The sequence below is a fragment of the Lagenorhynchus albirostris genome, chromosome 17 (assembly GCF_949774975.1).
Source record: "Lagenorhynchus albirostris chromosome 17, mLagAlb1.1, whole genome shotgun sequence".
NCBI lineage: Eukaryota > Metazoa > Chordata > Mammalia > Artiodactyla > Delphinidae > Lagenorhynchus > Lagenorhynchus albirostris.
This window is the reverse complement of record NC_083111.1, coordinates 14,375,634-14,389,234: the sequence shown is the minus strand read 5'-3', so window position 1 is coordinate 14,389,234 and position 13,601 is coordinate 14,375,634. Positions and strand designations below refer to the sequence as shown.

Below are 13,601 nucleotides of genomic sequence, written 5' to 3'. Positions count from 1 at the left end.
AAAATCTCAAGCAGAACTAGACTAATTTAGGGGAATTGAGGACCTTCTTATATCTGAGATCAAATCAGCTCTAAAGCAAATCCTAAAAAAGAAGCATTTAAAGATCTTTTTTAGAAGGTCAACATGTGTAGGTATGTCTGGCTTGGGGTGGGAGTGTGAAAGTGTGAAGTATTCATTCCTTCTCTCTTAACCAAAATTCCCTGCAGATGCTACCATCACAAGAATTTTTTTTGGTGGTGGTATCTTAGTTCCCCAACCAGGGATTGAATCTGACGCACAGCAGTGAAAGCATTGAGTCCTAACCACTGGACTGCCAGGGAATTTCCAGGATTGTTTTTAAAAAAGAAGGCTGGGAGGAGCCTCAGAGATGATCTCATTTGCATATGGCAAATAGGTTTTGTCTTTCATGCCAACGCCAGTTCAGCAGTGTTGATAGTAGCTGGCTGCATTGAGGATTCTAAGGATACAAATGTTCTGGCTTAATGGAGAATTGTCCCGAAGAATTAGCACTGTCTTCCCTGGGCACATTTTGGGAAAAGCAGCACATATGCTATGCATTTGCCATCCTTGATTCAAACCTCTTATTTTATAGTCAAAGAAGCTGTGTTTGAGAGGTTATGTAACTTTTCCAAGCTCACACAGATAGGAAAAACTAGAGTGTGCAGTGAAGTTAGTCTTGTCTAATTTCATGTCCGTTGTTCTTTCCACTATTTGTTACCAAATGTGGTCCCACTGTGGCCTCTCTTTTCACTAATTTGGGGTGTGTGTGTGTGTGTGTTTGTGTGTGTGCATGCACACGTGCGCCCATGGGTCTTGGAATGGAGAAAGTGGAGAGGACTGGCCCTCACTTCTGCTAAATCTCTTTCTCTTCTAAATCTGTGGGGAATGCACAGATGGGAATCAGCTCAGCCCTTCTGGGCATCAGCTTCCTCAGGGATCAAATGAGACCCAGTGGCCAGCCAATCTCTAAGGGCCCTTCGAGATCTGAAATAGTCTCTCTCGTACCCTTTACACAGAGTAGCTACTCCAGGAATAGTTATTGAACTACGATGGAATTCCCTCCAGGATAGCAGCATTTGGCCTATTCACATTTTATAGGAAAGGAACAAGGAGGGAGGCACAGTGATGTGTCTTCGGACAACACTATTATCTGGGATTCTTCTCTCGATGAAACTGTGGTGTTATGGACTGAACTGTGTCCCCTCAAAATTCATATATTGAAGCCCTAATCCCCTGTGTGACTACATCTGGAGAGAGGACCTTTAAATAGGTAAAGTTAAACGAGGTCCTAAGGGTAGAGCCCTGATCCAACCTATATGACTAGTGTTTTTATCAGAAGAGACCCCCGAGATGGGTATGCACAGAGAAAAAGGCCATGTGAGGACACAGGAGAAAGTGGCCCTCTGCCGGCCAAGGAGAGAGGCCTCTTGAGAAACCAAACCTGCTGAGAGCTTGGCCTTGGACTTCTGGCCTCCAGAACTGTGAGAAAATAAATTTCTGTTGTTTAAGCCACCCAGCCTGTGGTATTCTGTTATGGCAGCCCTACCAAACTAATACAGATGGTTTCTTTAATTATCCAAGGATGGAACTGGCGATCCCAAAGTCCTTTGCTTTTTTTCTTTATTATTAACCTTCTGAGCTCTGGACATTTCACACACTGTTAGCGTCTCTATCTGAAGGGGACAAAGCTCCTCAGGTGATCTGGAGCAGAAGGAAGTGCATGGAATTTGTCAATCAGAACACTTGAGGTTTTGGAAGGTGGCGAGGTCTCCACCAAAATTCATGGTCCCCAAAGAACCCAAACTTCCTTCGGAGGGGGCTGGGGGTCCTGTCCTCTTGCTTTTGAAAAACTACATTTTTGCTGCCCAGGGCTGGCGACATGATTTGCAGGTTCAGTGAAAAATGGAAACATGGAGTCCCTTGTTCGAAAACGATGGAGTATTTCAAGACAGCAGCAGTAGAGAAATTAACCCAGCGCTGGCCCTGTGCAAGCTGCCCACATGCCTGCCCGGGAAGCGGCCCTCAGGTTGCCTCTGCCACATACCACCAGACAGCAATGAGGCAAATCCATGTGGAAATCATTAATCTGAGAGTGTTCTATAACACACTGACTTTGGATCAATTTTACAAGTAAGGCTAATGTTTAATCACGTATTGGTACATTGAGATCAGGACTCCAGTTTACTTGCAAGGAATGAGTATACCAAAAAACTGGGTTGGGGGCTTCCCTGGTGGCGCAGTGGTTGAGAGTCCGCCTGCTGATGCAGGGGACACGGGTTCGCGCCCCGGTCCGGGGAGATCCCACATGCCGCGGAGCGGCTGGGCCCGTGAGCCATGGCCACTGAGCCTGCGCGTCCGGAGCCTGTGCCCCGCAATGGGAGAGGCTACAACAGTGAGAGGCCCGTGTAACGCAAAAAAAAAAAAAAAAACTTGGTTAAGTTCATTTAGCTGAAACAGGTAAAGTTTAAACACCTTTTATTTCAAGAAATAGTGCTTCTAGACTTTCCTGAAGCCAGAATTGTTCTATAAAAGTATCACAGAATATTACACAAGATTAAAAAACACAGTGTGCTTCCTAATAACTTGAAACCTTTTTACAAAGCACATCATTCATGACCATAAATATGTTTCATCTGTCATTCAGCCGGTGACACACACATCTGATAAAGAGCTAGTTAATTTTAACATATGTACAGAGTCTATGATAAAGACTTAAAGTTATCAAAAGATTCAACTATAACATATTAAATTTCTTTAAAAGAGTTCACCTTAAACACGTAAAGGAAACATAATTTACCTATGCATTTGAATCATCTAAAAATAAAACAAAAATTACTGTTAAGCTAAAAAAAAAAACTTCTTGGGAAGTTGGCTAGGATACTGGTAACTTTCAATGAGGTAATAATCGTTTTGCTGGTATTTAAACATCTAATACATGACAAGAATATTTTCAAGAACACAGAATTTCAAAAGCAGTTTTGAATTATGCTTTTAAAAAATCAGAACCTAGTGAAGGCCTCAACAATAATCATACAACACATACGGTGCCTTTAAATTATGAAACATTCATGAGTTTGTTTTACTGAAAGAGTTCCTTATATAAATTCATAACTAGATATATTTTCTTAACACTTAAGCTTATTAGCCAAGTCAAGAAAACAAAACAAAGATGAAAAAAAAGTCTTCAGTCCTTTTATGCTGTTAAGAAAATAATAAAAATTTAGCAATTTTAAGCATATGATGAACACTTTGAGGCTAGGCACAGAGTAAGCAGGCAATCTTTGTTTTGTTTATTTATTTTTTACTGCCAACATCCTTAGCCATGCCTTTCTGTTAATCAGTTTTAGCAAGTAGAGGTAAAACACATGCATTATTTTCTGGCAAAAGCGTATGTTGAACAATATGTGAACCATACTGTGTGTCACCCTTGGGGGTCCATTTTCCTTTGTCACACTGAGAGCAAGCAGTGAGACTGACACGTCTGGAAAAAAAATAAGACTAACCAAATAGACATGGCATTCCGATCTCAAAGTGCAAAATCACTGAGCTAAAAACGAGGGCCTTGAAAAATTCCAGTGGTTAAAAATGAATCAAAACCACACTTCGCAGGCCGTGGAAAATGGATTGAGATTTCACCAATGATGTCAAGTTTCAGAAACTCAGAAAGGCACAATTCTAGCCATCTTGGTTGGATAACATTTATATACTCATGTCCCTACAACTTTCAAAAGATAATACTGTTTTAGTACCCCCCAAACAATCAAAACCCCACAAATCCACCTTTCTACTCTGGACGAATAGCGACTTAGGACAGAGTCCCTGGGCGCGTACCGCTCGCATGCACACTTGACTTCCGCTGCACGGGTGTACCCGGGGGAGGACCCGGGGGAGTTTGGAATGTCGGTTGTCATGATTGCCTTTATTAGTTTACTAAGAAAAAGTTAAAAAAGAAATACTGTGTTTAGGGTAAGGTAACATGGCATCTAATCAGAGGAGACTGGAAAGGAGGCACCGCCTTCCGGGCTCTGTAAGTCCCGCCTCCTGTGACTCTTCTCCACCTGGTCTGACATCCCGTCTTGGCTGCAGGAGGAAATAGGCTGCTCCTACTGGTGGACGCTTTGATCCCGATGAATGGAGTCAACATCAGGATGCGCGGTAAGATGCAGCCGAACTTCAGAAGCATCTTCTCTTGGAGGACCATCCTGGGGAAGTCCCTTCTGGTGCCTGGGCCCGGGCTGCACCAGCTCCGTCGTCGTGCCGTCGCCGCTGAAATCAGTTTCAAGAAGATTGATCCCTTCATGCTCCAACCGCTTGTCCGTTTTATGATTTCTCCAGTGTTCAGAATTCAAACGATTAACTTCGGGCATGTCGTTATTCCATTCAAGTTTACTCTCTGGGCTGAATGTTGGTCGGTTGGAATGCAGGGTGGGAAGGTCAGCCGGCAAGGTCAAAGGAGGTGCTTCCCCAACCCTATGCCTCGGGTCTTCATCTGACTCTGCTGGTGCCGAGAGCTCAGCGGACACAGCCAGGAACCCATCACTTCGAGCACTTTTAGTCTTATTTGCTTTATTTTGCTCATGGTGACTGTTCAACAGTGCAAATACTCTATCTGCAGCCTTCAAGTAATTAGTCCAGTCAACCAGACTAAGTCTATAGTTTGGTCTGTCCTCGTAGATGCTTCCATTCACACTGTATAGATCCTCCAGGCCTTGCCAGTTGACGTCTGCAGTGAGACTGGGCTGACTAACCTTCCCATCCGTCCCATAACTGTCCTCTGTGAAAAGAGATGAAGGTGGATCCTTACTGGAGAAAAGATTTCCTACTTATTGGCTAAATAACTTACATTGTTTTTGCGGTACAAGTCAATTTGAAATAAAACACTAAAAAGTATGTTTCCCTAGTAATTTGTTGTCAAGGAGGGGCCTAAGGTTACAAAAGTGACTGAATGATAATGAAATTTGGAAAGAAGATCGAATGAGTGAGAACTTCTATGACCAGGCTTGGCTGGTACTGGAAATACACTGGTATTACCGGTCGGGGGGCTTATGTTTTACTCCTGGCTCCACTCAAGTCTCCTGTGCAATCAGGAAGTCAAGTGAATGAGTCTCTCTGAGTCCTGGTCCCTCATCTGCCACATGTGGGAATAGTTGTGTGATAAAACCTTTACTACTTATAGGGCTGCTGGATGAATGCCCTGGTGGTGCAGAGAGTCTGCCTGCCGATGCAGGGGTCACGGGTTCGTGCCCCAGCCCGGGAAGATCCCACATGTCGCGGAGCAGCTGGGCCCGTGAGCCAAGGCCGCTGAGCCTGCGCGTCCGGAGCCTGTGCTCCGCAACAGGAGAGGCCACAACAGTGGAGGCCCGCATACCGCAAAAAAAAAAAAAAAAAAAAAGTCCAAGTAATTTAATGTAATAGGCAACTCTTAGTAAGATATTTTTGTTTTATATTCCCTGACACTCAGTATAAAAACACATTTGAATGCAATTAAACTCTTCACAGTGAATGGATCTATTTCTTTGATTGCTTTTTTGCCCTAAAAGTTCTATCCTTTAGATAAATCAATCATTGAGTGGTTTTTCACAGCATGCAAAGAATACACCAGCTTTCTCTCTCTCGGATTTTTCTACATCACTAAGATGACTATAGTTCTGCAGAAAACAACAGCTTTTCTCTAGGTGCGCCCAAGAATGCAATGAACTACCCACAAAGCAATACAGATTAGCAGGAAGAGTGAGTAAAACGATACAAAACCCACACCCTCAGTATAACCAGAAGATAGAGAATTCTAGAATCTTCAAATCACCTGTAAGTGAAAAAAAAGTTAATACCAAATCCCAGTAGAGCTGTATGTCACACTTTGGGCACCAGCCCTGGGAAGACTGCATACAAGAGAAAAGAAGAAAGAGAGAATGAAGTCAAAAATGGATTTGAAACCATTGCTGGAAAGAATGTTAACCTGAAGTATAAAACACTGTAGAGTCTTGGTAAATCGCGGTACTGACAATGAGGAAAAGACCTAGAAGGGCACATGAATCGAGGTGGCAGTCTTGAAAGGCATCATTTCAGGGAGAAAAGGAGACAGAGGAAGAGAGAAACAGCCTTTGGAAACTGGCGATAAAGGAAAGAGGAAGCCAAAGGGGGGAAATTTCAGGTCCTGCAAGAAAAAGAGAGAAACAAAGAAATTCGAGGACACACAACCTCTTACAATCCCATCGCCCAATAATAAGAAAATAAAAAAGTAAAAAGAAAGTATACTTGGTTACACAGAAAAGGATCTTCTTAAACTAGACATCTTGTAAATACTTGAAGTCCATGAAATTAATAGAAGCAGTCTAAATATAAACAATATTATTTGAAGAGAAAATAGAAAATAAGAATAAAAAGTCAGGGGCTTCCCTGGTGGCGCAGTGGTTGAGGTTCCGCCTGCCAATGCAGGGGACACGGGTTCGTGCCCCGGTTCGGGAGGATCCCACATGCCGCGGAGCGGCTGGGCCTGTGGGCCGTGGCTGCTGAGCCTGCGCGTCCGGAGCCTGTGCTCCACAGCGGGAGAGGCCACAGCACTGAGAGGCCCGCGTACCGCAAAAAAAAAAAAAAAAAAAAAAAGAATAAAAAGTCTACCATCTTATGAAAATGCCCCTGCCAAAATAAATGTGAAGACAACCACAGCGTAACACTGCTAAGTAAATTGAATCTTCTCAATCAAGCATCCAAGGATGTAAAAGTCACCTTAAATCAGAAATTAACGTAGGAACCAAGGATCATATATTCAGTCAAGCTCTCTTTCAACTATCAAGGCTACAGAAAGACAGACTCAAACATGTAAGGGTGCAGAGAATACTGCACACATCAGTTCATCTTGAGCAGTCTCCTAGAGGATGAGTTTCATTCAACCAAGAAATCACTGGGGAAACTTCAGCGAAAGGATTGATGGTGAGCATTTAACACATTTATCAGATCCAGGAGTAAACCAAAATTAATGAGGTAGAGAACAGGAAAAAAATGACATATCTAATTAATAAATCAAAATCCTGGTTCTTTAAAAAAAAGGATCAAAACAGATAGTCATTAGCTTACCTAATTAAGAAAAAGGGGAGAAATTTCAAATATACAAAATAGAAAATAACAAGGGAGAAATAATCATTGAAATACACAAAACTTAAAACACAAGCAACTATGTTGCAGACATTAAAGTGAACAGATTGGAAAACCTAGATGAAACACATAATTGTCTAGGAAAATACATTTTATTGAAATTGACCCAATAGAGATAGAAAGCTTACACAGAACAATTTCCAAAGAAGGAAAAGGTTTATAAGCTTTATATAAGTTTATAAGAACTACTATAGGAAATTTCTATCAGTCTTGTAAGAATTACACTACAAAGAAGCACCAGGTCTCTATGATTTCACAGGAGAATTTTACTAAACCTTCAAGGAAAAGAGAATCTCAATGCTCTACAATCTGTTCCAGAGCATAGAAGATCGAAGAACACTTTCAAACTTTTTAACGAAGCAAGTATAACATTGTTAGCTGTGGTAGGCAGAATAGTGGACTCACCCCCCAAAGATGTCCACATTCCTAATCCCTGGAAACTGGGTATGTTGCCTTACATGGCAAAATGGACTTTGCAGATGCGAATTAAGTTATGGATTTTGACATTGGGGGGGTGGGTTATCCTGGAGCAGTCAGGTGGGGCCGATGTAATCCCAAAGGTCCTTTTTAGAAAAAAGGGAGGCAGGAGAGTCAGAGAAAATGTGACCTCGGAAGCAAAGGGGTGTGTATGTTGGTGGGGGTGGGGTAGAGGTAGGTATTGAGATTTGAAGACGCTACATTTTCAGCTTTGAAGATGGAGGAGAGGGCCATGAACAAGGAATGCAGGCAGCTTCTAGAAGCTGGAAAAAGCAAGGAAATGGATTCTTCCCTAGAGCCCCCAGAAGGAACGTAGACCAGCTGATACCTTGATTTTAGCCCAGCAAAACCCATTTCAGACTTCTGACTTCTAGAAAAGTCAGAGAATAAATCTGTGTTGCTTTAAGGCACTGGGGTAATTAGTTATAAGAGTAATAGGAAACCAGTACAATACCTAAAAAGAGAATGTTAGCATAAACGAAAGACAATTTCAGACTGAAATCATTTATTAAGATGATGCAAAACTCCTAAATATTAGTGAAGAGAATTCAATATTATATTAAGAAAATAACACATGATGACCTACTGCAATGGAAAGTTGGTTCATTCTTAGCAAGTCTATTAATACAATATACCATATTAGTAGATCTGAAGAGAAAAATGATCTGCATGTCTCCATAGATGCTGAAAAGGCTTTTGACAAATTCAACACTCATTATTGATAAAAACACTAAAAAAAGAGTGGATGGCTATTTTCCTAACGTCATAAAAATGTAAATATCTTAGTCCTAAACATGCTTCTCACTTCATGGGAAAATCCTGAAAGTCTTTTCATTAAGAACAGGGACAAGGTCACACTGTCCTGAAAGCATTAGTTTATCCAATTAGATAAACCAATCGGAGACACACAAGTGAAGAAGCAAAGCTTTCTGTACTTGCAAATGTATGGTAGTGTATCTGGAAAATCCAAGAAAATCCATGACAAAGTTAACTCAAAAAAAAAAAAATTTTAAAGGTAGCAGGATGTAAAGTTAATATACAGAAACCAACAGCCCTCATATATACAAACAATAATCAAGTAGAGGTTTTAAGGATGGAGGAAAACCCTATTTACAATAGTAACAAAGAAGATAAAGTACTTATAAATAAACTTAATAAGAATGTGCAAAACCTTTAAGAAAATACTTTTAAAAGCTCCTGGAAGACCCATAAGTATACTTAGCCAGATGGAAAGATGTCCTTTGCTCTTGGATAGAAGACTCAGCATCATAAAGATATAAATTCTTCCCAATAGCTAATACTTTATAATAACTATAAATGGAGTATAACCTTTAAAAACGGTGAATCACTATAATGTACGCCTGTAACTTACATAATATTGTATATCAACTATACTTCAATAAAAAATAAAGAATTCTTCCTGATAATTCTTTCAGAAATCAGACAAAAAAATGGTCAAAGACATAACCAGATAATATACAAAATATGTAAAGTGTCCTTTGAACTTTCAAAAATATGTGCAACTCTGCTCATAATAAGGGCAATACAAATTAAAACCATACTGACATACCCTTTCTTTCTTATTTGATTGGAAAAAAATTAAAAAGCCTGACAGCTGTCAAAAGCAAACACTGTCATACATTGATGATGGGAATGTAACCCTTATGGAAGAGAATTTGGCAATATTTAATACATCCACATATGCATTTACCAGTTGACACAGTAACCCCACCAATTCATGACTAGGAATTTACTCTGAAGATATTCTCAACAACATGAAATTACACTTGCACAAGGCCCTTTATTACAGTACTATTTGTAATTGTAAAATATGAAAATAACTGAATAATGCATAAAAGAGCAGTTGAATAAATTACGCTTTTTGCAGTTTTGACTTTGGAGCTAGGTGAAGGCATTATATACTAAAAACCAAAATCAAATGAATAATGATGAAGATAAAAAGAACCTAAAATGGAATACAAACAAATAAACAAACCTTACTTTATTTCAAATGAATAACATAACCATCATCAAAGAGGGCGGGGCACAGAACAAGCCCAGATAACTTTGAACGTAGCACTGTTTTTTGTTAGTCAAAAGAGAAACAATTGAAAAACACACTGAACTCCAGACAGCAGGTTTGTTTTTGCAGTAGTGTGATTTAGCAATTCTGAAATTGCTCTCTGTGTACCGGCAGCATTTAACAAATGACTTAATCCACTGGGGATAATGGAAACTGGATTTCAGTGCCTAGCTGTCCCTCCGCGGCACACTTCTTTTCAGGGTGCAAACTGCACAGCAGCACCCAGGGCTCCTGGTCCTGACCCACGCCTTTAACAGCCCTGACACAGGTCCCCTCTTCGTCTTAGGAAGCCGACCTCACCTCCAGCCCCTTGAACTCCAAACCCTGGCTTTGACCCATCTCTTGGTCTAGTGTCTTAAACAGAAAAGTCCAACAGTGCTAGCAAGGCAGCTTGCAAAGAAAACGGAGCCCTGAGATGTGACTGAGAGAAGAGACCCGGGGGCAGCTTCCTCAGGACAACACAGAGCAGGGCAGTGAAGGCTGTGTTTCTCCTTTCTGATCTCAAGAGGTTTGGATGGTTCAGAAAATGCATTCGTGTGCTGGACTCTGGGCTGCCAATGAGTGATGATGGAGATGGTGTTGGTGTTGATGAATATCTTTTTGTGTTTCTTATAAAATAGAGTAGCATTCTTTTATCACTCATTACCCCCTTTCACATACCACTTTCTTCATGTGAATGTTTTGGGCCCCCATATTATACCTGACTAATAATACCCATCATCATTGGGGCTTGCTATATGTTAGGCTCTGTTCTCAGCTTCTGACTAGTGAGGCTGGGATTTGAACCCAAGGCAGGGTGGCTTCAGTGTCTGTGCTCTAACCACAGTACTTTGCAGCCTCTAACACACAGCTATGCCACCCGTAACTGTCTACAAGGAACGCACTGTGGCCACAGGGGCAAATTAGTCAAAACAACCAAAAGCGGTTCCTTAAAAACTAAAGGACCCAGTGATCCCATTCCTGGGCATATATTTGGAGAAAACTCTAATTTGAAAAAATACATGCACGCCCATGTTCATAGCAACACTATTTACAATAGCCAAGACATGGAAGCAACCTAAATGTCCATCGACAGAGGAATGGATAAAGAAGATACGGTACATATATACAATGGAATACTACTCAGCCACAAAAAAGAATGAAATAATGCCATTTGCAGCAACATGGATGGACCTAGAGATTATCATACTAAGTGAAGTAAGTCAGATAGAGAAAGTCAAATACCGTAAGATATCACTTATATGTGAAATCTAAAAAAGATACAAATGAACTTGTTTACAAAACAGAAACAGACTCACAGACATAGAAAACAAACTTATGGTTACCAAACGGGAAAGACGGAGGGGAGGGATAAATTAGGAGTATGGAATTAACAGAAACACACTACTATATATAAAATAGATAATCAACAGGGCCTACTGTGTAGCACAGGGGACTCTACTTAATATTCTGTAATAACCTATATGGGAAAAGAATCTGAAAAAGAATATATGTATATACATGCATAAAACTGAAACACTTTGCTGTACACCAGAAACTAACACAGCATTGTAAACCAACTATACTTCAATAAAAAGAAAAAGTCGACTTTACATTTGGAAAAAACAAACAAGCAAAAGCAAAGTGGACAGAAGCATGGTCGCTGAGGGTGGGCACGGCGTGGCCTGCTGGCCTGCAGGGTGTGGGACGAAAGGGGCAGGAAGCAGCCATGCCAGCCTTAGGCGGCCAAGAAGTGACCGTGACCGCCAGCAGCTCATCAAAGGGTAGCGGCATCTGCTCTCACAGGCAATGGGAAAAATAAACGCCCCATCAACCTGTGGATCTGATTCTATTTTGCAACACAGAACTTATTACTTTCAACTCAAGCCAGCAATTATTTCCTGAGTAGAATGGGGGCCACTTTACTGAGCTGTGTCCCTACTCTGAGCTTGTCCTAACCGGGAAAGTGACCAGTGGGAATAAGCAAAGCATTTCAGCTGCCCTGCCTCATGGACCTCCCACGCCAAAAAAAAAAAAAAAAAAAGGAAATTGAACAGGGAACAGACTGGCTTTTAAAAGACCTTCTAAATAAGCCTAAGGATTAATTTTCGAAAATTCACAAAACTGAAGGCAGTTTACAAACTCTTCTGTAGTCAGTCTCGTACAAAGTACATTTTCTAAAATATTCTTGAATTTTCAAATTCCAAATTCTTCAGGTGTGATTGTTCTCATTTTTCTCAAAGGCTTTTGTAATCAAATTGCATGATTCAAAATGCATTTTAATTAGTTTCCTAAAATAAATAAATAAATAAAAATCTTAAAGAATCGAAGCTTCCAAAAACCCATTAGCGGTGCCGTCACGGGAGGGCTGTGGGCTGGTAAACTGGGACGGCAGTTTTTTCGGCCTTCCCACATCTGTTGCCTTTCAATCCAACAGGATGCAGTGGACGGGGGGGAGCACATCAAGCACTGCCTTTGGGCGTCCAGTGAGAGCCCAGGTCTGACAGGTCGATGCCCTCCTGTTTCGTCATTTCCTGCCTACGATGTGGATGGCAGCTGAAAGGTAGTTTGCCTCATGGATTATGAAGTGGTGGAGTCTGAAAACGCCAGTCATTCTGAGTTAAAAAGGATCCTTAGATTTGTCCATTGGTAAGGAATTTAGAAGAAAAAACAAAACAAAACAGGTAACACGAGGTTACCCTGCACACACACATTCACTGGCCACGTTACCAGGGAAGGGACGCCATGCCCTCAACAACTAAAGCTACCAAGGGTTTGCCCAAACGACCCCAGAAAGGATGCATTTGGCCACGTTTAGTGATGGTGGTGACAGGGATCAGGGTAGCGGGAGTCCCAGATCCTGCCCTTTGCTCATGACTGGAGTGCAGTTAGCCATTCTTCATCTCAAAGCTGTCCAAGGATGGCTCGGTGAAGAACTCTCTTCCTCAGCTCTGACCAGACTTGTGTCTTAAGTAACCTGTTAATGCCCCTTTCCCTCTGTCATGACAGAAATAAAAGAGGGCCAGACGGAAAATCCCGCAGCTGTAGAACTGAGTGCATCATAAAATAACTTAAGTCAGTATCTAGTGTGAGGTCCACTGAAAATGCCCCACTTCAGAAATGTCTTCACGGGACCCCCGGGAAGCAGGTAGATCAGTCCTGGGGTGTGAGATGTTACCTCGTCAGCCCACAGCCTGGGGGAGACCCGCGTAAGAGGGGGCTGTCCTGCTCTGTCTTACGTGTGCTGGTGCGGGGTACGCAGGGTGGGTGCGGAGGCAGAGTGAGGAAAGGAAAGGAGAAAGACAAGAGGGGAGAGAAAAAGAAGAGCTAGAGAGACCATTATCAAGGATCCTCAAAAGTCCAGCTTTCTCTATCTTGTTTGCTTATACCTTCCCCGCCATCATTCAGCTTCTCATGGGACCAGTGAACTGCCCTCTGAAAGGAGGAGCCTGAGACCACAGCTCAGGAGGCTGGAGGAGGGGCAGGGGGGCCACCAGGGTGCCCCGGACAGGCGATAGTATTCTATTTCTTTGAGACAGTATCAAGATGGGTGACACCAGTGAGGTCCATGTTCCTTTGATGAAAGTGTTTCTCCCAAGAGGATTCGTGAACTAAAGCAGTGACACACCCGTGCCTCAGTTTCCCCTCAGTAAAGTGGTAAGGACAGACCCCTCCTGCCCCACACGGCATGTTTCTGACAGACCTGCTTGCAGTCTAAGCTTGGAGTAGAAGTTTCTGTGCAAGGACTGCCACGGCCGCCAGGCGTTCTGGGTCCCCCTCCCCGACCCCAGAGCACAGGGAGGTAAGCGTGATGGATGGGGGGCTGGAGGGGATAAGAGGGCTGGGCTGAGGGCCGTTCGTCAAGCTTTCATGTGTCAGGCACTATTGTCTCCAGGCTGTGCTGGGGCCT

General features: G+C 42.2%; 1 protein-coding gene across 3 annotated transcripts in view; it reads right to left on the bottom strand.

The window, feature by feature from the left end:
- Positions 1-2,458: 2,458 nt before the first annotated feature.
- SULF1 (sulfatase 1) overlaps positions 2,459-13,601 on the bottom strand; it is a 139,507-nt gene continuing 128,364 nt past the window's right edge. For 2 of the 3 annotated variants that reach the window (XM_060127816.1, XM_060127817.1), the window contains one exon: positions 2,459-4,774. In XM_060127816.1, coding sequence (XP_059983799.1) covers positions 4,104-4,774 — 671 coding nt within the window. In that variant the 3' untranslated portion in view covers positions 2,459-4,103. The remainder of the gene's footprint in view (positions 4,775-13,601) is intronic. The other variant, XM_060127818.1, reaches the window with a different exon arrangement.